Source organism: Gymnoscopelus braueri (genome assembly GCF_963280865.1).
Source record: "Gymnoscopelus braueri genome assembly, chromosome: 5".
NCBI lineage: Eukaryota > Metazoa > Chordata > Actinopteri > Myctophiformes > Myctophidae > Gymnoscopelus > Gymnoscopelus braueri.
Genome location: NC_137606.1, coordinates 10,256,815 through 10,279,522, shown reverse-complemented (window position 1 = coordinate 10,279,522; position 22,708 = coordinate 10,256,815). Strand labels below are relative to the sequence as shown.

The window sequence follows — 22,708 nt, the reverse complement described above, 5'->3', positions numbered from 1 at the left end:
ACGCCGGTCGTCTGTCACGATCGTCATGAATGAACTTCAACCTGGTGTTTCTCCATTTACAGCCCGTACGTCTACATAAATGTTAAAATTTCAAATATAAAGTGCTTACCCCATGGCCACGGATGATACAATTATGTTTAGGCCCTCAGAAGTACCCGTATCTTCCGTATTGTTCAATAAAAATCATTTTAATCCGATCGGTGGCCATTTTCTCATAGAGTTATGGGAGTGCAATACATCTCCCAACCAATAGGATCACTTTGAAAGCTTATGGAGGAAATGCGAAGAAAATGGCAATCGATCGGATTAAAATGCTGTTTATTGAACAATACGGAAAATACGGGTACTTCTGAGAGCCCGTATATAATTATAACATCCATGGCCACGGTGTAAGCATTTTATATTCGAGATTTGAACGTTTGTGTAAATGTACGGACCGTAAATGGAGAAAGTGCAAACACCAGGTTGAAGTTCATCCATGACTGTCATGATAATTATGACAATCAGGGCTACTGCTGCTGCTTGAACCGCGCACAGTCAGTGCGCAGCATAGAGTTATAATATATCTAGAGGGCGGACTGGCCTGCCCCCAGCTATTCATTTCAATGAAAGTTTCTCAATGGCTTTTGAACACCCGGAAGTCTGCCGGAAGTACCAATATTGGGTCCAATATGGGTCCAACAGAATTGAATAGAGCAGGCCAGAGTTATGAGCAGAAGCACAGACGGTAGATGCACGCGCAGTAGCATTTTAAAATGCATTATTATTATTTAAATGCATTATTGCAGTATTGCATTCTCAGATTTGACCACCAGGCGACGGCCGCTTCACTGTTCTACTACCGGCGCGGCTCCTCTGGGGGCTTGGTGCGCAGCCGCCGAATCCCCCGGAAACAGAACGTCATTTCCGGATCCGGATCGTGCATCATCATCTGACGTGGTCTAAAAAAGCAGTTTTGCAGTGGTAGGTAGAAGAAGCGGTGCTACTTACTCGTGTGTGTGTGTGTTGGTGGGGAACATTTATAATCTATTAAAGTACACCTGGTAAGATCTCTCACAGTCAGATCCCTCGTCAAGACCTTGTCGATCCGTTGATCGTTGATTGTTTGATTGTAAAGATCCACATTTCCTGTGTTTTGTTGTCTTTTGTGAATGGTTGTTGTGGTTGGTGGTTGTAGCTGCTGCTGCTGCGTGGTGACAAGATGCTGGATTTCTTCACCATCTTCAGTAAGGGGGGGATCGTGTTGTGGTGTTTCCAGGGAGCCGGGGTGTCCGAGTCCTTCACCGGACCTGTCAACGCCCTGATCAGATCCGTCATCCTTCAGGTAAAAAGAGACGATCAAACGGTTTAGAATCAATCAAGTGACAGCTGTCAGTCACGTTGTTGTTGTATAGTATGGCTAATGCTATGGCTGCCTATAGCTCATTGGTTCTCAACCTGTGGTTCCCCCCCCCCAAGGGTCGCCAAATGACAGTTAAGTGACAATTAAGTACCTTTTTTAAAACCGGGAACAGCACTTTAAACCATTATGTTATACTTTGTCTATTTACACATCTACATTGCTGCGCTATGAGCTTGTTGATCTACTATTTTTGAATAGCAAAATAAATCTAAAATGACACAGTATGCGTTCCCGGATTGAATGGGTTATGACCTTTTTAATGCCTAAAAGAAATGGAGAAAAAAAAGACCAGTAACTGCATCAAAAGTAACCACCAAACTATGCTATAAAAGCTGGTCAAACATTGACCAAATTGTCAAATAATATAAGAAAGAGGCAAAAATTCTGAAAATATAAGATCTTGCCCCCCCCCAAGATCTAATACAATTTTTGCCTTGTGAACTTGTAGATCGGCTATTTTCACACTATTTATCTGTGGACAAAATGTATAATAATGCCTAAACTCCTACATTCCAAGTGCTTATCTGGGATACCCAGTTCAAATAGGATTATTTTGGGGGGGTCGCAGCTTGAAAAGGTTGAGAACCACTGGCCTAATAACTGATTGCGTAATTTACGCTAAACAACAGGACTGGAACTGTAGTGTGAACAGCATCTTATCTTAGATCTAACCAGGTAAAAGTCTCTTTGAGATTAAATCTCATTTTTCACGGCCCGGACGGTTGGCGTAGCTGTCTGGGCACACTCTCTTTCAAGAGTGACCCTGGCCAAGCAAAGAGAGAACCGTGTGAAACACAAGCTAATGCATTGTAGTGCGCACACTAAACGGAGTGGACACAATATCAATACAATACAATACAATACAGGGTCAAGAAGAACAAAAGCAAGCTAATATGCAGACAATTTAGAAACGATCACATTGAACAAGTACTATTTTCTTGATCCTGTGTTTTACAATAAAACTGATATAAATATTGACGATTTCACATTCAATTCGCACATTATTCCAATTTGTTTTGTTTTAGGCCTAATTGCGTTCTAATATCAGGATTGAGAAGCATATACAGTATGTAAACCTACAGCAGGATTGCCCAAATCAGGACTGAGGGCAAAATCCTTGTTGGTTGGAAGCCCTGAAAGCAGGGAGACTGCACTGCGCACACAACTGATGACGCTTGCAACTGTCTTTCTCATCTTTGCAGGAAAGGACTGGGAACAATTCCTATACTCATGATGCTCTGAGTCTTAAATACAAGTTGGATAATGAATTTGAGTTGGTTTTTGTGGTAAGTTTCCCAACAACACATAGAGACCACATTAATCAAAGGGACCAAATAACACCAAACTAATGTGAGGAGTCTGCCAGGTTCCTTACAACATTCACACGTTAACAATATTCAGTTGTCTCTTTTCATTACAAGTGAAACCACGTTCATCTTTTAACCTCTGATGTTCTCCTTTTTTCTCAAGGTGGGTTTTCAAAAGATCCTGACGCTGACCTATGTGGATAAGTTCATAGATGATGTTCAGCTTCACTTCAGGGATCGCTATAAAAATGAGCTCGAGCAGAAGGGAGCATTGATACATCTCTCCCACAACTTTGAGTTCAACGATGACTTCACAATGCTTCTTAGGTAAAGAAACAACATAGATACATTAAAAACAACAGAATCTGTAGTGTACACAGACCTTGAGACAATCTATCATAATGGGGAAAAAGTAAAGTATTACCTGTTTCTGCAACACACACAGGTAAAAACAAAATATGGCACTGTGAGAAACTATCCTTTACAACATGAAATGTGTAAACTGTATATTTTGATCTGAAATGAAAAGATTACCAGCACTCACCCCAAGCCCTTATAGGTTGTTTTATTGTCAGGCATGGGCAGCAAAACAGACAGACGTGTTTAGCGTGAGCCTTCCTCAGCATATAGTTTAGTTCAGTTTATTTAGCACATTGTTATAAAAAAAAAGGAAAAAGAAAAAGAAAACAAGTTGCTGTGCAAGGAAAGGAAGAAGCCGGCAGACTTATTTGGAATCCTTTCCTTCATGGAAGAGGTAATTAAATAACAACGATTAAAGGTTCATTAAGAACAATACAAAATAATACAAGTCGAGTATTGATACTGATAAATATACGCCTAAGCACTCACTTCTAACCCTAAAGAACTAGAAGTGAGTGCTGGTGATCTTTTCGTTTTGAACCGTGGTGCATCCAGTAAGAACCGATTGTTTGAAACGAGTGCTGCTTGCATTCCCTTCGTAGTTACTGCTTATTTTAACCATATTAAGGAGGTCAAGCATCAAATTCGATAATAGAAGTTATAGAAATAGAACAGAGTAGTAATGTATCTTTAAAATTACAGTGGCCAATGCTTCCACTCACACTCAAGTGTATCTTGTTCATACTAAAACATGATCAATCATTATGTTTCTAAATCAGAGAGGCGGAGGAGAGCAGCAAAGCTCGAGGCCCCGCCTCAATGCGGACTTTCAATATGTCCCTTAAGTCCCAGAAAACTGTGAAGTCAATGATCATCGAGACGAAGGGTGGAGACAAAGGCAAGGAACAGGGTGGAAAAAAGAACAAGAACGCCAAGAAAGAGGGTAAGTCGGTATGCACAACAACTTGAGATACAACTGCTAACTATCGTGTAAATAAGAAAAAGAGGTGGCGCGTCAACAATGGGTTCTCTCAGAGGAGTGCTACTGTAGATCCAAAATCCAGGATACAAAAACAGAAACAGGAATTTAATAAATCCCCAAAAGGTTTCACATCCCACATTTCAAATCAATGGAAGACAAATTACTCCCATTTCCACTCTTTGTTATTGGCACACTCCAATAAACGAATGCTTACGTTTCTGAGAGCCTTCATCAGAGGATTGCTCGATGGTCTGGGGGGTGAAGTACACACCTGTGTAGGTACAATGTCAGGGTGTGCTTTGGTGTAGTGTATATGTATGACAAATGCTTTTGTTCATTCATTGTCGAGTTGTGAGTCTGTGAGGGTAGCGGAAGTTATCCTTTCACACACTGGCCCTCATTTATCAATGGAGCGTATAAACCGGCTTATATTTTTCCATATATCAGGCCGCACACCAACGTCGAAGTCACATTTATCAACAAATTCTACACAGCCAATCCTAGCGTACATTGGGTCGGAGCCTTGATAAATGTCACGGCTGAAACCGAGCGTCATTTAAATAACACGCCCTTAAATATTCTCGAAACGCCCTGATTTTACGACATGGAGAACCAGAATACAACCAAATAAAGCATGGGAAGCCAAAAGAGTTTTACCGGCTCGCCTCGCTGCCTGTCAAGTCACACACGCATACGCACACGCCTCTCTCTCTCTCACTCACACACACACACACACACACACATACACACACACGCCCAACTGTGTCTTTCATGTAATCCGTAGCGGTACAATCTTTGTCACGTAGGTTTGTAGCCTACATGAATGACATATTATGATACCAATCACATCGCCATGAATGGGGTTTGTATATTAATTTATTTAACCCATACCGAGCAGTGCACAAGCAGTCATGTAGGATATTCCCCATGAGACTCGGACGGGCGGCAGTGATCCCGTGCTGCCACGTTAATAAGAGATTCGATCGTCGGGTTTATATCCTTAACCCAGCCAGGTTGTGAAGCCTACATAACTCTCTATGGCATAACTCCATAACATAGGACAAGCTACAGTAAGTTTGTAGACCTCACTGTCCATGAAAAGATGGTCGGGGCTCCCGAAAATGCTCTCGCAGAAGCGCTCTATATTTTGAAAATAGCAGATCTACAAGCTCACAACGCCTCGGGATGGGACCTGTTGTGAGCTTGTAGATCTTCTATTTTCAAATAGCCAATGCAGCCAGATCTGCAAGCTTATCCGAATGACTGTTAAAGCAGTTGGTTTAAATTACTTTATCAAATGTTATATTTTCACAGGGATTATTTATTAGTGTAGATATACATTTAGGAGTGGATTATGTGTCCAGATGCCTGTCAGACAGTCAGACAATGCTGCTCCGCAGGTCTAGAATGGAATAAACGGGTGTAGCCAAAGTCAACAACTGCTCTCTACCAGACGTGAGATCTCAGCGTACGGTAGGATGAAGCCAACGTCAGGATATATTGATAAATGCCGAAAGTTGCGGTGATCTCGCCGTACGCCCATTATTTGGTCTGCGCCGCGTTGATAAATAAGGGCCACTGTGCTTACCCAGTCTTACTCATCAAGCAGTGACTCATACTTAATTTATACTGCATTACATGGTGTTGTTGTAACAGATTTTTAAGCTAACAATGCAACTGTTGTTGGCACCTGCAAATCAGTTTTTTTGTGGTGAGTGACACACCATTGTGCAACAAAGTATGAATTAATAATAACAATACATGCAATTTATATAGCACTTGTCTGGGTACTCAAAGTCGCTTTACAAAACAACAATTCAGCTTATGACAAATACGGTGGCCATTATGTACGGTAGCACTTGCCTCACTCAACCTACGCTAGACTTCAGCAAAGGCAGCTGCCTTTTTATAGCAATAATTGTATGGTGATTGGTCTTAATTTGTTGTTCCTGTACATTTCCTCCCAGCTCCTGCAGTCGAGCCAATCAAAGAGGAACAAGGCAAGTCCTTGACCGGCAGCCCCAAGGCGGTTGAGAATGGAAATCACGGCTTGACCGCGGATGAGATTATACAGAAGAATATAAGAGAATTCAAGCGCAAGCGCATGGGGGGACCTGTCGAGAAACCAAGGTCAGGACAACCAGATGGATATATTGCAAAGATTGTATGCCCAACTTATAGACTATTGAACATTGGTCCTGTGTGTTGATTTATAATCTGCTATTCCACCGCCTTTCAGTAAGTCCCCTAAACCGGCCCCGAGCAAGCCTAAGGGAAAGCAGAGTCGTGTTTGGGAGATGGGCGGCAACAGCACCAAAAACCTGGACTACAGCCACAGGAATGGAGATGGTGCCCATGAGAATGCCAACCAGGGCCAGGACTCACTCATTGACTTGGTAATAAGAATAAGATGAACATAACAATCACACTTGAAAAAACACGTGAAACGGGTTAACTGTTAAATTATAATCGATCAAAGGAAGATTTGTCAAATTAAATTTAATAATCAAATAATAGTTTTAGGACTAAAGTATTACTACTTTACCAAAATGTGAATGCTTGTGGTGGTGAGGTTGCCACCGTTTTGTATTTTATTACCTTATTTAACCCATTCAATCCGGGCATCACTGTCACTTTAGATTGCTTTGGCTATTTAAAAATAGCAGATATACAAGCGTGGCACTGAGTGCCGCGCTATAAGCTTGTAGATCTGCTATTTTTTTTTTATCATGAAAATTTGTGCACATCTTTGAATATATATATATTTTTTTTAAAGCGAACATTTGTAACTCAAATCTTTGCCTCTGGGGGATTCTACAAATGTCTTCTAAATCCTATCCGTTTTTTGAAAAAAACATATGTTGCTAAAATCAGTGGTTCTCAAACCTTTTCATGTCAAGGACCCCCAAAAAGATATTTATTTGGCCACGGACCCCCATCTCAAAATATGTTGTTCCAGGGACCCTCAGAAGTAAAGATTTGAGTTAAAAATCTCAGCTAAAAAAAAATATATATATGCATCGTTTTGAATTTTCAACGATCTACTATATCGATATGCAAACAGCTAAATATCGTATCGTTTGACTTTGAATCGTATCGAATCGTTTTGCAATGCAAATAATCGTATCGAATCGTTCTGCAATGCAAATAATCAATTATATCAATACTAAGTACTTTTAAGAAGAAGAAAAGAGAAAGAGGGGTTTATATCCAGTATCCAGGTATTTATTTTTCACACAGAATTCTTGGGTAAATAAATAGTTACTATATCGATTTTAAATCATTGAATCGAATCGTATCGTTCTAAATTAACCTGTCCTGTATCGTTCATGTATCGTATCGACTAAATCGCTGAATCGAAACGTATCGTATCGTTCTAAATTAACCTGTATCGTTCATGTATCGTATCGACAACCAAGTATCGTGATACGTATCGAATCGTTGTTAAAACGTATCGTTACACCCCTATATATATATATATATATATATATTATATTATATTATACACGATTTTTCAAAAATAGCAGATCTACAAGCTCATAGCGTGGCACTCGGTGCCGCACTATGAGCTTGTAGATCTGCTATTTTTGAATAGCCAAAGTATAAAATGATGGTTAAAGTGGTTACACAGATGCGTTCCAGGTCTTAACGGGTTAACTGTTAAATTGTAATCGATCAAAGGAACATTTATCAAATTCAATTTTAATTATCAAATAATAGTTTTAGGACTACATTATTACTACTTTACCAAAAATGTGAATGCTTGTGATGAGTTTGCCACCGTTTCGTACTTTATTACCTTTATTTAACTATGGTTTATACATTAACCCTATAGGGTCCGTATTCGGAGCATGTCATAATATTACATAATCATTAAGCATCTTGTGTTGTGTTTTCAGGGGCCGCAGCTTAACTCCATGAAGGGTGAGCTGCAGCCTGTGGAGTGTGAGTCCAGCGAGGAGGAGATGGAGGAGGAGGAGGAGGAGGAGGAGGAAGAGGAGAGAGTTGTGGTCGCTAAGCTAAGCAAGAAAGCGTAAGAATGCTTTTGATTTCTCTTATTTTAAGTTTTGGCATTACTGCATCGCAGCACCAGTGTTTGGCTTTTTTTTTTAAAAACAATTTACCCATCACATGAAATATAAGGGCACCGAAGTTTGACCTCACGGCCGCTAGAGGGCGCTATCCCCCCTGGGTCATGGCGTTATATTTTTTTGCATTGGAATGCCTCTATTTGCCTCGATTACGTTTAATGTACGATTGTTTAAAAAAATAAACAGTGAAAATAGCAGATTTACAAGCTCAAGCATTTGGCTATTTTTGTACGGCACCATTGTCCAATGAAGTATAATACAGAGTTACCGTAAGTGGCTTATCAGACTAATTTAATTTAAAATCTACATGAATTCTTCTGTGTCGATTTGTTGAAACGAACTTTGCTTCTTAGTTACTAAGTTATTGGTGGCTATATTTTTAAATTATTGCCCAGCCCTAATAAGTAGTATTGTTATCTAACTGATATATAACTGTGAGTTGTTGTTGGATTTCTCCTCAGCCCCAAAAAGGGGGGTGGCCTGTTTGGAATGCTGAAGGGTCTGGTGGGCTCCAAGTGCCTAACCCAGGAGGACATGGAACCAGTGCTGGACAAGATGAGGGACCACCTCATCGGTATGACTAACTTTTCCTTTTTTATTATCTCAAGCTTTCATTACTTGACACTTTGGGATCTATATCGTTGACAGTGGTGTAAAGTAACTAAGTACATTTACTCAAGTACTATACTTGAGTACAATATTTAGGTATTTTTTACTTTACTGGAGTATTTCCAATTTTCAGTACTTTTCTCTCCATTACATCTAGGAGGCAAATATTGTACTTTTACTCCACTACAATTATTTGAAAACTTTAGTTACTAGTTACTTTGCAGATATAAATTATAGCCCTATTTTATACATAGGCTAATTGAAATTAGCCGATCTACAAGCTCACATCGTGACGCGTTGTGAGCTTGTAGATCTGCTATTTTCAAACATTTTTGTACTTTTACTTTTGGAACTCTTAAGTACATTTTGATACCAATACCTTTGTACTTTTACTCAAGTACATTTTTAAATCCGGACTTTTACTTGTAACACAGTATTTCTACAATGCAGTATTGATACTTTTACTTAAGTAAGAAATGTGGGTACTTTTTCCACCACTGATCGTTGACCTATGTCGTTTTCTGTATCTTCTTAGTATGCCTTTACAAATTATGACATTGTTTCAAATGCTTTCTGTATTTTAATTCAACTGATAATATCAACTTATTATGATTTACTGTAGTGAAAATAAACTAAACTGTCTTGCAGCCAAGAATGTAGCCACCGACATTGCCTCCCGGCTCTGTGACTCCATTGCCAAGAAACTGGAGGGCAAAGTCATGGGCACGTTCACCAGTAAGTGGCATTCCTTCCTTCGACAACCAGCAGGCTAGGGAAGCTATAGCTACATGAATACACTTTTGGACCGTTAATTCCTCCTTGCAGGGTAGAACACTCCCACCTAGGGTTGCCAACTTTCAGAAATGGAAATACGGGACACATGCACGCGCGCGGTTTTGCGCGGATTTGGGAGTTTTTTTTAATACTTTATTTTGGTTTTAGGGTTAGGGTTGTTAGGGTTATTTAATTATTTTTTTGGGGAGTTTTTTTTATACTTTAATTCGGTTTTAGGGTTAGGGTTGTTAGGGTTATTTAATTCTTTTTGGGGGAGCCAGCCCCCAACTCCTGAAATGCATAGAAATCTATGAAATCTAAATAAAAAAATCTATGAAATTTATATTAATTATATTGAATTATTATATATTAACTCATTCACTGCCACTGACGTAAAAAACGTAATTTGTCCCGTTTACCAATCCTGCCACTGACGTAAAAAACGTAATTTTATTTTTTTCAAAAAAAATATTTTTTATTTTTAGTTTTTAGTTTTTTTTTCAAATTTGACCCAAAGACCAAGGAGATATGATTGTTTAAAGATCTACACTCCCATCCACTTCCTTGTTAACTTAAAACTTAAAAATTCTGTATCTCGGCTCCTGAGTACTTTTTTTTTTCAATGAAAAATCTCTGGCAGTGGGCAAACGCGGCCAGCAATAATTGTGGCAGTGAATGAGTTAATTATATTATTTATGTATTTATTAACTGTTTATCCATTATGAAGAATTCAATGAGCTGAGCGCACTCCCAGACAATGGCTTCATAGCCAGCGTTGCCAAGTCTGCTTATTTCCCGCAACTTCCCTTGAACAAAATCTGGCTTGTTTTTGGCTTGTTTTTGTAGGTCGGCTGGCTCATTTCTCTCACTATACTTGGCAACACTGACTGACACCCGCATTGAGCTCTCACTCACACAGAGAAGAGACAGGACGGCTGCTCCGTCTCGTTTGAGTGTGAGTGTGTGTGTGTGAGTGAGAAATACTCTCTCTCATATAAAAATCGCGCCGTCATTCCACGACCCCAAAATACAGAACATAGTGCGTCCTGTAACGGTTCAATACGGAACACGTCTTTTAGTTTCCAAATAAGGAACGATTCCGTATTTTACGGGACGGTCTTCTAAATCCCAACAGTTTTCTGAAATCTGTTTCTATATCAGTGGTGCTCAAACCTTTTCATGTCAAGGACCCCCAAAATTATATTTATTTGGCCGCCGACCCCTATCTGAAAATATTTTGTTCCAGGGACCCCCAGAAGCAAAGATTTTTGATAAAAATGTTCCCTTTAAAACAATGTATATTCAAAGATTTGCACACATTTTCATAAGTTTTCAAAAATAGTAGATCTACAAGCTCATAGTGCGGCACTCAGTGCCGCGCTATGAGCTTGTATATCTGCTATTTTTGAATAGCCAAAGTGTAAAATAATGCTTTTTAGCTCAAATCAAAAATTACATGGATGCGTTCCAGGTCTCAATGGGTTAACCAACTTCATGGTGTACTGCTGTCACTAACACAGGCCTCCATATTACCATCAGTAACATAAACAATGATAATATCAACATTAAATTCAGAAGTGACATCAGACCATGTGGCCATCATTGTTTAACCTGACTCCGCCAGATGGAAGAAGCTTGCTTCACACACTTGTCTCACAACCTACTTCCATCTGGGACCTCGGTAGCCCAACCGCTGCAAGACGGCGGTCCCTTTTTTTCAAGCTACTTCTACCTGGCAGTAGGGCATTCACAACTAATGATTTTTACTAATCGACTCATTTGACCAAGTAGTAGTCGACTAGTCGAAATTTACATTAAAAAAGAAAAGAAAAAGGGGGGGGCATTGTTTTAATGCCATCCTACTACTATATTACTATTATTATTATCCTCCTGCCCTTATTTTTATGGCGTTTTAAGGGAAGCGCTTCTGGCACAGCAGCACAGCACCACAGCAGCGTCTCCAAGGATCCCCATTGCCCAATAATAGGCTTACTTTTGACCCCCTTTTGATAAAAAATAAAGTCAGGAGGATAATAATAATAGTAAGATGGGCCATTACTATGGCATTAAAACAAATTACAAAAAAAAACTATTCGACTAGTACCAACAAAGTCGACTAGTGGTTATACTAGTCGACTAGTCGACTAGTTGGTGAAAGCCCTATACCTGGCAGGTGATTGGATGGGACCGTCTGTCTATCACCGTCTGGGCGTGCTAACTCCGACCAATCATATTGACGTGTCTACATGACGTATAGTCGCTGCGCAACTTGTAGTGTTGTTGTTCGTGGTATCGGCCATGATGAATAGTGAAAGAACTACATGGAAGGAACAGGCGCTTCTCGATGGCGTCGCACCCGGTCTCGCCAAGATCCCGCCCGTAGCTGCCGCTGATTGGTTCGACTGGCCGTGGGTCGGCGTAAACTCCAATCTCTGAGCGATCCCGGACGGAGGCTGTAATTGTGAACCTGTGAACTCAATACCGCCCCATCTGGTGGAGTCGGGTTAACCCATTAAGACCTGGAACGCATCGGTGTCACTTTAGATTTCTTTGGCTATTCAAAAATAGCAGATATACAAGCTCAGTGCCGCGCTATGAGCTTGTAGATCTGCTATTTTTGAAAAATATTGATTGATATTTTTTTTTTCTTTTTTTTAACTGTTAGGATTTAAAAAACATCTTTAAGAATCGGCTCAGGTCTTAATGGGTTAATCACTGTTGACTGTCAAAAATAATTTTGATGCAGCCATTGTTGAGGTCCAACTTTTACTGCATTCTTTCTGAATTAACGGCTACACAGCAAATGACACATTTTCCATTGCATATTCATGATTACAATTGCATGCTGTGCAAAGGCTGGATAAATGCAGGAATGTCTTCTAAAATATCCCCCCTAAAAAAAACGTTATAATAGTCATACTTATGTCTTACTTATGGAGTGGTTCACTACCTCAGCCTGATGGCCTGAAAGTCTGATATCTCCCCTGAGCGATAGGGACGTCCCTTTGGTTTAGCGGTTAAGATGTTGGCTTTCCACGTGGGAGACCCGGGTTCGAATCTCGGGCGTTACACTTATACGTTATACGTTGTGTACTGAAAATAGGGCTGTCACGATTACACATTTAAGTTGATTTAATTATGTGTTTGGCATTGAACATTGGAACAAATGAAGCCTTTTAGACCTCGTAATCAAATATTGCACGGGGCAGATATGGCAAATAACTTGTTGATTTAATACTTTAATACATGTAACAAAAAAAGCAGAAATCTTGTAGATAAGCTATTTCTGCTTTTTTTTTTTTTTTAATTGTGTGAACAATTTTCAACATGGAAACGATTATGACGATTATGCAAAAATAATTGTGATTATCTCAAATAATTGCAATTAGACGATTATATAATTGTGACATTCTATGACGCGTTGAGAACTTACAGATTGGCTATTTTTTGGTGCTGCGACACTGGCACATGACTAATTATATGAATGAGGCGTAACTAAACTCTTATTTGGTGTGTTCTTCTTAGCTGTGGCCTCAACGGTAAAGCTGGCACTGCAGGACTCTCTGGTGCACATTCTGCAGCCCAAGAGGAGGGTGGATATCCTGAGAGACGTGCTGGAGGCCCGCAGTCAGAAACGCCCCTTTGTCGTCACCTTCTGTGGCGTTAACGGGGTCGGCAAGTCCACCAACCTGGCTAAGGTGAGTGTTTCATCTTCTTTTCCTCTTTTCTTACTTAACCCATTAAGGCCCGGAAGGGAACGCATCTGTGTCATTTTAGATTTCTTTGGGCTATTCAAAAATAGCAGATCTACAAGCTTGTAGCGTGGCACTCGATCTACTATTGTTGAAAAATCTTTGAATATATATTTTTCAGAGCGAACATTTTTAACTCCAATCTTTGCTTCTGGGGGGGGGTCCCTGGAACAACATATGTTGAGATGGGGTTCCGCGGCCAAATACATATACTTTTGGGGGTCCTTGACATGAAATAGTCTGAGAAACCACTGGTATAGCAATATACTTCTTTTTTTTTCTCCAGAAAACTGTTAGGACTAAGAAGACATTTGTAGAATCGGCCTCAGGTCTTAATGGGTGAAGCTATATGAGCTATTATCAAGAGATGTGCTTCAATAATCATTGACTTTTGGGTACGAAGGATAAAGTGGTTACGTGCTCTTTTGATAGATAATATCTGTCAACTCAGAGGAAAAAAAAGTGCCCTTCTGTGTGGTTATCACAGTGTTGTCGTGTTATTGGTGCTAAAATGTAGTGACAATGAATTGTTGTTTTGAGTAGTGGGTACGATTGATGTGAGTTGCGAATCGGTATACAGTATATGCAGAAGGGTTGTTGGTGATGGAAATGAGATAACATTTAGGTTAGATTACATTGTTTATTGCCATGCTGTAATGGAGAACGGTAAAAGTGCATTTGGCAGCAATCTGTAGCACGTACTGTAGCAGCATAGAAGCGGTGGTAAAATGATCAATGTTTGTAGCAACAATATATCTATAACATTTATAATTAGGAGCAATTTTATGTTGCATCAGGGGGACAATCAATTCAAAGGCAATTACAAAGATGTGTTCCAAGGATGAAGGTAATTTGCCACTATGCATCCAGGTAGTAGCAGCAAAAGCAAAGTGTCTGAGGTAGGCAAAATAATGGCCAACAGCAACCATAAAAAAAGAAAGAATGATAAGGAGCCTCATGCTTTGGTGGGTTCGAAGTGAGAGATACACACACACACACACACACACACACACACACACACACACACACACACACACTCAAAGAGAGGGATAGACGTAACAGGCTGAAGTCCAGGCTGAAGTAATCTAATAAGCAGCGCAATTTCTTATCAAGCAAAGAAAGTAAGGCTACCACATTAAATAATTTGCCGTTGCTGATTCCTCTCTACCCACTCAGCTACAGTCGCCCAAGTATTCATGCCACAGATTAATGTCAGAACTGACTTTAAGTTGAGACTGAAAAATACAATTTTTGGTTACTACTTTGTGAGAAAAGGTTTGAAGGTAACTTTGGTCACAAGAAATCATTTTACTTGAACCCTGGCATAATTTTGTAGGGGTATGTGTGTCACAGTTCATAGACTCGCTCAATATGTAAACATGCTACTGTATGTACTGTATATTTCAGTTCAGGGCTTACATGTTCAACACAATATCAGTGTTGATTTCGTCGACTAAAACTATGACGAAAAATATTCGTCGACTACCTTTTTTCACTGATAAAAACTAAATAAAAACTAAGCTATGATGACTAAAAGTAAGACTAAATATATTGACAATTTCGTCAACAAATAAAAACAAGACGATGTTAAGGAGGGACTAGTGGAGAGGAGATTCAGTAGAACTAAAAGACAAGTCATTTTATGTTTGGTTGCGTGTGGGTGTTGCGCTCTGAAAATGGCAGATCTACAAGCTCACAACGCGTCACGCTGCAACATGTTTGTAGATCTGAGCTTGTAGATCTGCTATTATTTTCAGCATGCAACCAACTGTGAAATCAGTCATTACGACGCCATCAATACATTTAAGTCGACTAAATCAACGTTATAATCTTATGATATTTAGTCTACTATAATCTTATGATATTTAGTCGACTAAAACATTTCAGATGACGAAAATATGACTAAAACTCTATGGAATTTTATTCAAAAGACTATGACTAAAACTAAATAAAAATGTTGCTGTCAAAATCAACACTGGTTCCTACAAAGAAACTGATGACCTCCCTCATTTTGTCCAGATCTCCTACTGGCTGATTGAGAACGGTTTCAGCGTGCTGATCGCGGCCTGCGACACGTTCCGCTCCGGGGCTGTGGAGCAGCTCCGTACTCACCAGCGCCGTCTCAACTGTCTGCACCCCCCCGAGCAGCACGGCGGGCAGCCCATGGTACAGCTGTACGAGAAGGGCTACGGCAAGGACGCGGCTGGAATCGCTATGGAAGCCATTGTCTATGGTAAAAAACAGAACTGTCACCTTTTTAAACACTTCTTCTAGGGTCATTTTCATACCTATACCTAAGGCTTTTTGTGCAGTGGTGTAAAGTACATTTACTCAAGTACTGTACTTAAGTACACGTTTGAGGTATTTTTTTTAACTTTACTGGAGTATTTCCAATGTTCTGTGTTTTTACTTCTACTCCACTCAAAGGCAAATATTATATACTTTTACTCCACTACAATTATTTGACAACTTTAGTTACTTTGCAGATTTTGATAATTATTACAAAACATACATTAACCACTTCAACCCTGTATACATTTGGGCCATTTGAAAATAGCCGATTTACATGCTCACAACGCATTGTGAGCTTGTAGATCTGCTATTTTCAAAATATTTTTTATACATTTTATTCATTTTGAAAACTTGTGAAATGGGACATTCTACACAGTGAGTACTTTTACTTGTGGTACTTTAAGTACATTTTGATACTAATACTTTTGTACTTTTATTCAAGTGAATTTTGAATTCCGGACTTTTACTTGTAACAGAGTATTTCTACACTACAGTACATTTGAGTACTTTTTCCACCACTTTTTTGTGTACACCCCAGTTTTTGCTTCAACAATTAGATATTTGATATTAATTTGAGCAAACAACCCGCCCATTCAATAGTAACCTATTCAACATCCATAACTCCTCATTAGACTCATTGTAAAAACATCATTTTAAAGATGACATTGTTAAACCGTGAGACAAAAAATGGGGCTCCTGAGAAAGCTTCACTAAGTTGTATTGGTCTATAATGATTCTCAACCTTTTTCAGGCCGCGACCCCCCAAAATAATCATATTTGAACTGGGAACCCCCCACCCTGACAAGCACTTGGAATTGTAGGGCATTACATTTAGTTTGACTCGGTTCCACAGATAAATATCGTGAAACGAGGCGTACTTGTTAGCTTGTAGATCGGCTATTTTCAAAATGTTATAATAAGAAAATTAAAGAAATTAAGAAATTAAACTTATAATATTTGACCATTTGGCCAATGTTTGACTAGTTTTTATAGTATATGGGTCTTAAAAGTCCTTAAATTGTCACTTAACTGTCATCTGGGGACCCCCCCCCTAAATCATGGGGGGACCCCCATGTGGAGAACCACTGGTCTATATCACAATGCCACAGATATCTCCAACATGATGTAATTTTCTCCTCCTCTCCTCTCTCTCAGCCCGTAACCAGGCCTTTGATGTGGTGCTGGTGGACACTGCAGGGCGTATGCAGGACAACGCCCCCCTGATGACAGCGCTGGCCAAGCTCATCGCCGTCAACGTGCCTGACCTGGTTCTGTTCGTAGGGGAGGCTCTGGTGGGCAACGAGGCTGTCGACCAGCTGGTAAGACTGCCAACAAACGCTTTGTTTTGGCTCTTCTACTCAACAGGGTTCCAGTATTCTTGATATCTGATTTTGATCATTTCCATGTCTGAATACGTTTCCCGGATGAGTTAAAAACTGATCGACCAATAAAAAAATCACGTCAACCTTTTATAGATCACGACTTAAGTATCTTGCGTCTTTGCCATCGTTACAGGAAACAATGACCAAATGCATATCATGCTATATTAAAAATAACGGTATAACGGTATAACAAATGCCTAAACTAGCACTTGTTGACACACTGGTCATATTTGCTGTGATAAAGCCATTGTTAAAACCCTCTAGGATGAAGAATGTAAAATGTAACAGTTGGGAGTTTTAAAAGATGTATTTACATGCGTGGTAAACATTTAGTTATCAGTAGTCTGAGACACGGTATTAAAAACTAAAACACGGACAAGAGGACAGAAAAAGTCTGGAATTTTGAAATGGGAAATGTGTTGTCACCTTGGCTCAGAAAGTCCCAACACTGAGAAGAGAGTGCAACATTTTAACAACAAATTACCATCTGGCCTTGTGATGCAGTTAAACAAATGAATACCTTTAACCTCTGACGTTTAAACATCAAACTGTGAAAATGATAGATGTAATCAAGGTTTATAATGCCTGTGGACTATTTTCTGTCCACCTGGGGTCACTGTTGCAGACCTGGAGCATATTAGGCTGTTTCATGACCCTGACTGATTTTTTTCTTTTTTTAAATACGTTTCCAACGTGCTGATATGAAACCATGTAACCGTACGACAGATGCTGACAGCAGGTCCAGCTGTGTCACCGTCCGTAATCACAAATCGACGTTGCTTCACAGAGGAGAGGCTACCACCCTCATAATTATGGAAAAACATGTTTCTCCTTGCATCCCTGCATTCTTGGTGGGAAGGACTGAGACGCATAGCTTGTTATTATTAATAAATCCAGAATTTCTCTGAGGGAAAAGGAATAAATGTGCTTCCAGCCCTTTTCCAGAGTTTTTTTTCTTTTCATGTGAAAAAACCTGTTAAAAGTCATCGGTCATTGCAAATAATTTTTACATACTTTTTAAAAACTTGTCCGTTAGGGGCAGAGCTTAGCTCAAAGTCAAGACCTGAAGATGATAACCAAGGACCTTCAGTTCTGTATTAATCTCTATTTTATCCGAATAGTACAACAACAATAGTTAACATGTTGATTAATTTTAACATTTTGACTTCACTTGAAAACAAGGCAGGTGTGCCAAGCGGTGCGATGGCCATGCTGTCAACTTGGAACTGTCCGAGTGGCATATCAATAGGTTGGGAATCAACTTATCAGTTATAATCTATTTTGAAATGGCACACAGTTACCTGACAATGAAAGTAAATGAGACCACATTCATCTTGAACATGATGTTGATACGAAAGGTAATTCTGCTCCCAAATATTGTTAAGACACTTTTAAACGAGCTGTTAAGCAACGGCATGGTCTCTATTTCTCGCCTTAAAGGGCAAGACCACTTTGGTAGAGGTTTGGGTTGTGTAGTTACCTTGCCATGATGTAACTCCAAAGGTGGGCAAGAAATCAAAAATAATTGCTCCATTGATTAGAAATTGATAATTCAAAATATGCTCCTCATTGACTTACATTGTACGGTAAAACAGCTCTCAACGTCACTCTTTTAGCACAAAAACTAACGCAAACCAAGTTGATTCAGACAATATAGAACATCACCAAACCCAGTACTGTTTTTTTTTTATATAAAAATGTCAACTTCCTGTTGATTTTGCCATTTCTAATAAGTAGAAAACCCGGACTGGATCGGCGGATCCGGATCCAGATCTTCAAATAGTAAAATCAACAGGAAGTTGACATTTGTATTAAAAAAACAAACAGTACTGGGTTTGGTGATGCTCTATATTGCCTGAATCAACTTTGTTTGGGCTCATTTACGTGCTAAAAGAGTGACTTTGAGAGCTGTTTAACCGTACAATGTAAGTCAATGAGGAGCATATTTTGAATGATCAATTTCTAATCAATGGAGCAATTATTTTTGATTTCTTGCCCACCTTTGGTGTTACATCATGGCAAGGTAACTACACAACCCAAACCTCTACCAAAGTGGTCTTACCCTTTAAGTGTTATCAACTATTATCTGATAACACAGATGTCAGGGGCAGCAGGGTCATGACACTGCCTGGGTAGGTCTGCAGTCTCCCCCCTAGTCTCATTGTCCTCAACTGTTTACCCAGCTCTCTTGGTTCACACATAACACATACCCAAAAAAATCTGTCAACATTATTTGCACAGGTGCTTAGTTTTACACCTCTGTCACTGCTGATAACCAGTGGTGGAAAGTACTGTACTTAAGTACAATTTTGAGGATTTTTTTACTTTACTGAAGTACTTCCATTTTTCTATACTTTTACTTCTACTCCACTACATCTCAGAGATGAATATTGTACTCCAATAAATACTCCACTACAATTATTACAATTAGTACTCCAAATACTTGACTGCAATTATTTGAAAACTTTAGTTACCAGTTACTTTTGTAGATTTTTATTATCATTACAAAACATACATTAACCACTTCAGCCCTATGTAAACTTTGGCTATTTGAAAATAGACGATCTACAAGCTCACAATGCGACGCGTTGTGAGCTTGTAGATCTGCTATTTTCAAAAGCCTTTTACACATTTTAGATGGGACATTCTGCATAACTAGTACCTCAAGTACATTTTGATGCCAATACTTTTGTACTTTTACTCGACTAGATTTTGAATTCCGGACTTTTACTTGTAACAGAATACTTCTACATTGCAGTATTGATACTTTTACTTAAGTAAACAATTTGAGTACTTTTTCCACCACTGCTGATAACCACTTTTAAAATTTCGGTGCTAGTTGAATGGCCACATGTCAAAACAGCTTTTGTCCCCCAGCTTTCCCTACTTGCCATTCATAAACTATCATTCCATTCACTTACATATCTCTCTTTTGCCCTCAGGTGAAGTTTAATCAGGCTCTGGCCGACCACTCCATGTCTGACAAGCCCCGCCTCATCGATGGAATCGTTCTCACCAAGTTTGACACCATTGATGACAAGGTAATTTCTCTCTCATGAAACTTAAATCATTTCTCTACCATGAAACTTCAACCACTTATTCCCTATGAAATAGGGGTGTAACGATACATTTTAACTGCGATACGATACGCATCACAATACATGGTTGACAATACGATACAGTGACAATATTGGTTCATTCATGGCGATACGATACAATTCAAAGATTAAAAATCGATACAGTAACTATTCAGCAAAGAAATTAAATCTGTGTGGATAGTGCAGGTTTTTTACGGGAAACATTTATTATTATGGATATAAATAAGTAAACACAGTGATTCTCTGGCAAATACATGGACATTGTATTTGAACATATTATGGACAAAGCCGCACCTTGACATGAACACAGAGATTACACACATTTATCGATAAACCAAGTGTTGCTATATGGAATGGAAAAGTAATTAAACCTGTTTCTCTTTTTTCTTCTTAAAATTGCTAAATACAATGCACTAGAACTTAGCATCGATACAATCGATTATTTGCATTGCAAAACGATACGATACAAAGTCAAACGATACGATATGTTGCTGTTTACATATCGATATACTTCGAAATTAAAATCGATTTTTCAATGCAGTTACTGTATCGTTTACACCCCCTACTATGAAACTCTTCTCTTTCTCTCTCTCCCACAGGTGGGCGCTGCCATCTCCATGACCTACATCACCGGCCAGCCCATCGTGTTCGTGGGCACAGGGCAGACCTATAATGACCTGCGCAGCCTCGACCCACGTGCTGTCGTCAGCGCCCTGATGAAGGCTTGAAGTGGCTGTGCACGTTTCCTGTCGTCCGTGTCATCGTCTCTGTGATTTAAAACCAACAACGCTGCAAGATGTGGCCCTGCTAGCCCTGAGTTTGACCATCCTCCTCTCCTCTCCAAGCCCCTCCACATTGCACCAAATAAACTCTAAAGTCTCACAGAAGTTCCAATTCTCCTCCTAGGAGAATTGGATCGCTTGTTCTCTTGAAAGAGAGAAAGTTGTGCTAGAAAGCATTGGTTCTCAAAGTGGGGGACCATCACCCAGGGGTCCTGGGGGGGGGGGTTTTAGTTAATAAAGCGTCACAATCATTTTAACCCCTTTATCCATATTTTAAACTTTGGGCTATTCGAAAATAGCAGATCTAGAAGCTCATAGCGCGGCGCCGCGCTATGAGCTTGTAGATCTGCTATTTTAGAAAAATCCTTTGTGCAAAAACATTTGTGCAAATCTTTGAAATACATATATTTTTTAAAGCAAACATTTGTAACTCAAATCTTTGCTCCTCGGGGGGTTCCTGGAACAAAATATTTTGAGATGGGGGTCCGCGGCCAAATACATCTCATTTGGGGGGTCCTTGACATGAAAAGGTTTGAGAACCACTGCTACAAAGATCACGCATCACTTCAAAAACCTTTGGGCCAAATTTGGAAAAAAGCAACTCGGTTGTGCTTCAGCTTCACAAATGATTCAAAACCCTTCGTGAAGTCATACAATACAAGTGACATTTTAGTTGACTTCTATCTAAGCCAATCAAATGGGCATTAGGGATGTGAATGTTTTCAGTATACCGGTTTAACACATGGAGGTCTCACACTTCATGTGAATGAGGTCAGGTCATAAATGCTTAGTGACCATAGTGCCTGTTTGTCTCTTTAATATATTGTCACAGCTTGGGCAGTCCTCCATCAACTGTACCATGCAGAAAGCAGTCCAGATTCCTCCTACTCCAGAGAAGCATTCTGAAGAAGCGCAGATGTAGTAGTCCATTGCAGAAGTCCCACTTTTTACTGCACACTTGCTGTACTTTGGCTCTTATTCTCCATGAGGAATTATTCTGAATAATCAAGTTTTACTTTCTTCAGACCCTAAAATCTCGAGTAATTTGGTTGTACTTAATAATATCTAACCATGCAGTCTGCAGCACCAACTAATTCAGGGTATAATTACTACTGCAGACGACGACTGCCAATTAACCGCTCAGAACTGCTGATGTGCAAATTGAATGTTAGAACTAAAATGGCAAGCTGTAGAGCCAACCATTTTAATGATATCAAAATGTTATAATGAAATTTAAACATTTATTTTGCTCGTCCGCTGTCCTCCAAGGCGTGTGTGTGTGGTCCAGCCGAAAAGACTGACACTGTTGCATCATCCCCTTTTGTCATGCAACTCGGTACTAATTTGGGTTGGTTTGAGGGGTGGTTGCCTCCCCACTGGGGTAAAAACGTACTCGCTCCCTCCAGGCTTGCGGGTAGTGCAGGGATACAGGTACAGCTGCCCACCCACCACTGTGGAGATTGGGGGGGTTTGAATCCTCCACATTGAATTGGCTTAACAAAATTGGGACCAAAAAAAAGATAACATTAACTCACCCCAGTTAACGAGAAAGTAACCCATTCAATCCGGGACGCATCGGTGTCATTTTAAGATTTCTTTGGCTATTCAATAATAGCAGATAGCAACCCCCCCAAAAAATAGGATTTAGAAGACATTTGTTGAATCCCCAGAAGCAAAGATTTGAGTTGCAAATGTTCGCTTTAAAAAATATATACATTCAAAGATTTGCACAAATTTTCACGATTTTTCTAATCGTAGAGAGCTTGTATATCTGCTATTTTTGAATAGCCCAAAGTATAAAATAATGGTAAAGAAAATCTAAAATGATACAGTATGCGTTCCCGGATTGAATGGGTTAAGAAAACATTACCTCACCT

General features: G+C 39.5%; 1 protein-coding gene across 1 annotated transcript; it reads left to right on the top strand.

The window, feature by feature from the left end:
* The first annotated feature begins 957 nt into the window (after positions 1-957).
* On the top strand, positions 958-22,459 carry srpra (SRP receptor subunit alpha). The gene is made up of 15 exons (XM_080428112.1): positions 958-1,043; positions 1,178-1,324; positions 2,605-2,688; positions 2,873-3,036; positions 3,849-4,012; positions 6,019-6,181; positions 6,291-6,447; positions 7,951-8,084; positions 8,604-8,716; positions 9,400-9,486; positions 13,051-13,223; positions 15,297-15,510; positions 16,725-16,888; positions 19,894-19,992; positions 20,649-22,459. Exons 2-15 carry the CDS (start codon positions 1,202-1,204, stop codon positions 20,775-20,777), a joined length of 1,968 nt encoding a protein of 655 aa, XP_080284238.1. The 5' UTR covers positions 958-1,043; positions 1,178-1,201; the 3' UTR covers positions 20,778-22,459.
* The last annotated feature ends 249 nt before the right edge of the window (positions 22,460-22,708 follow it).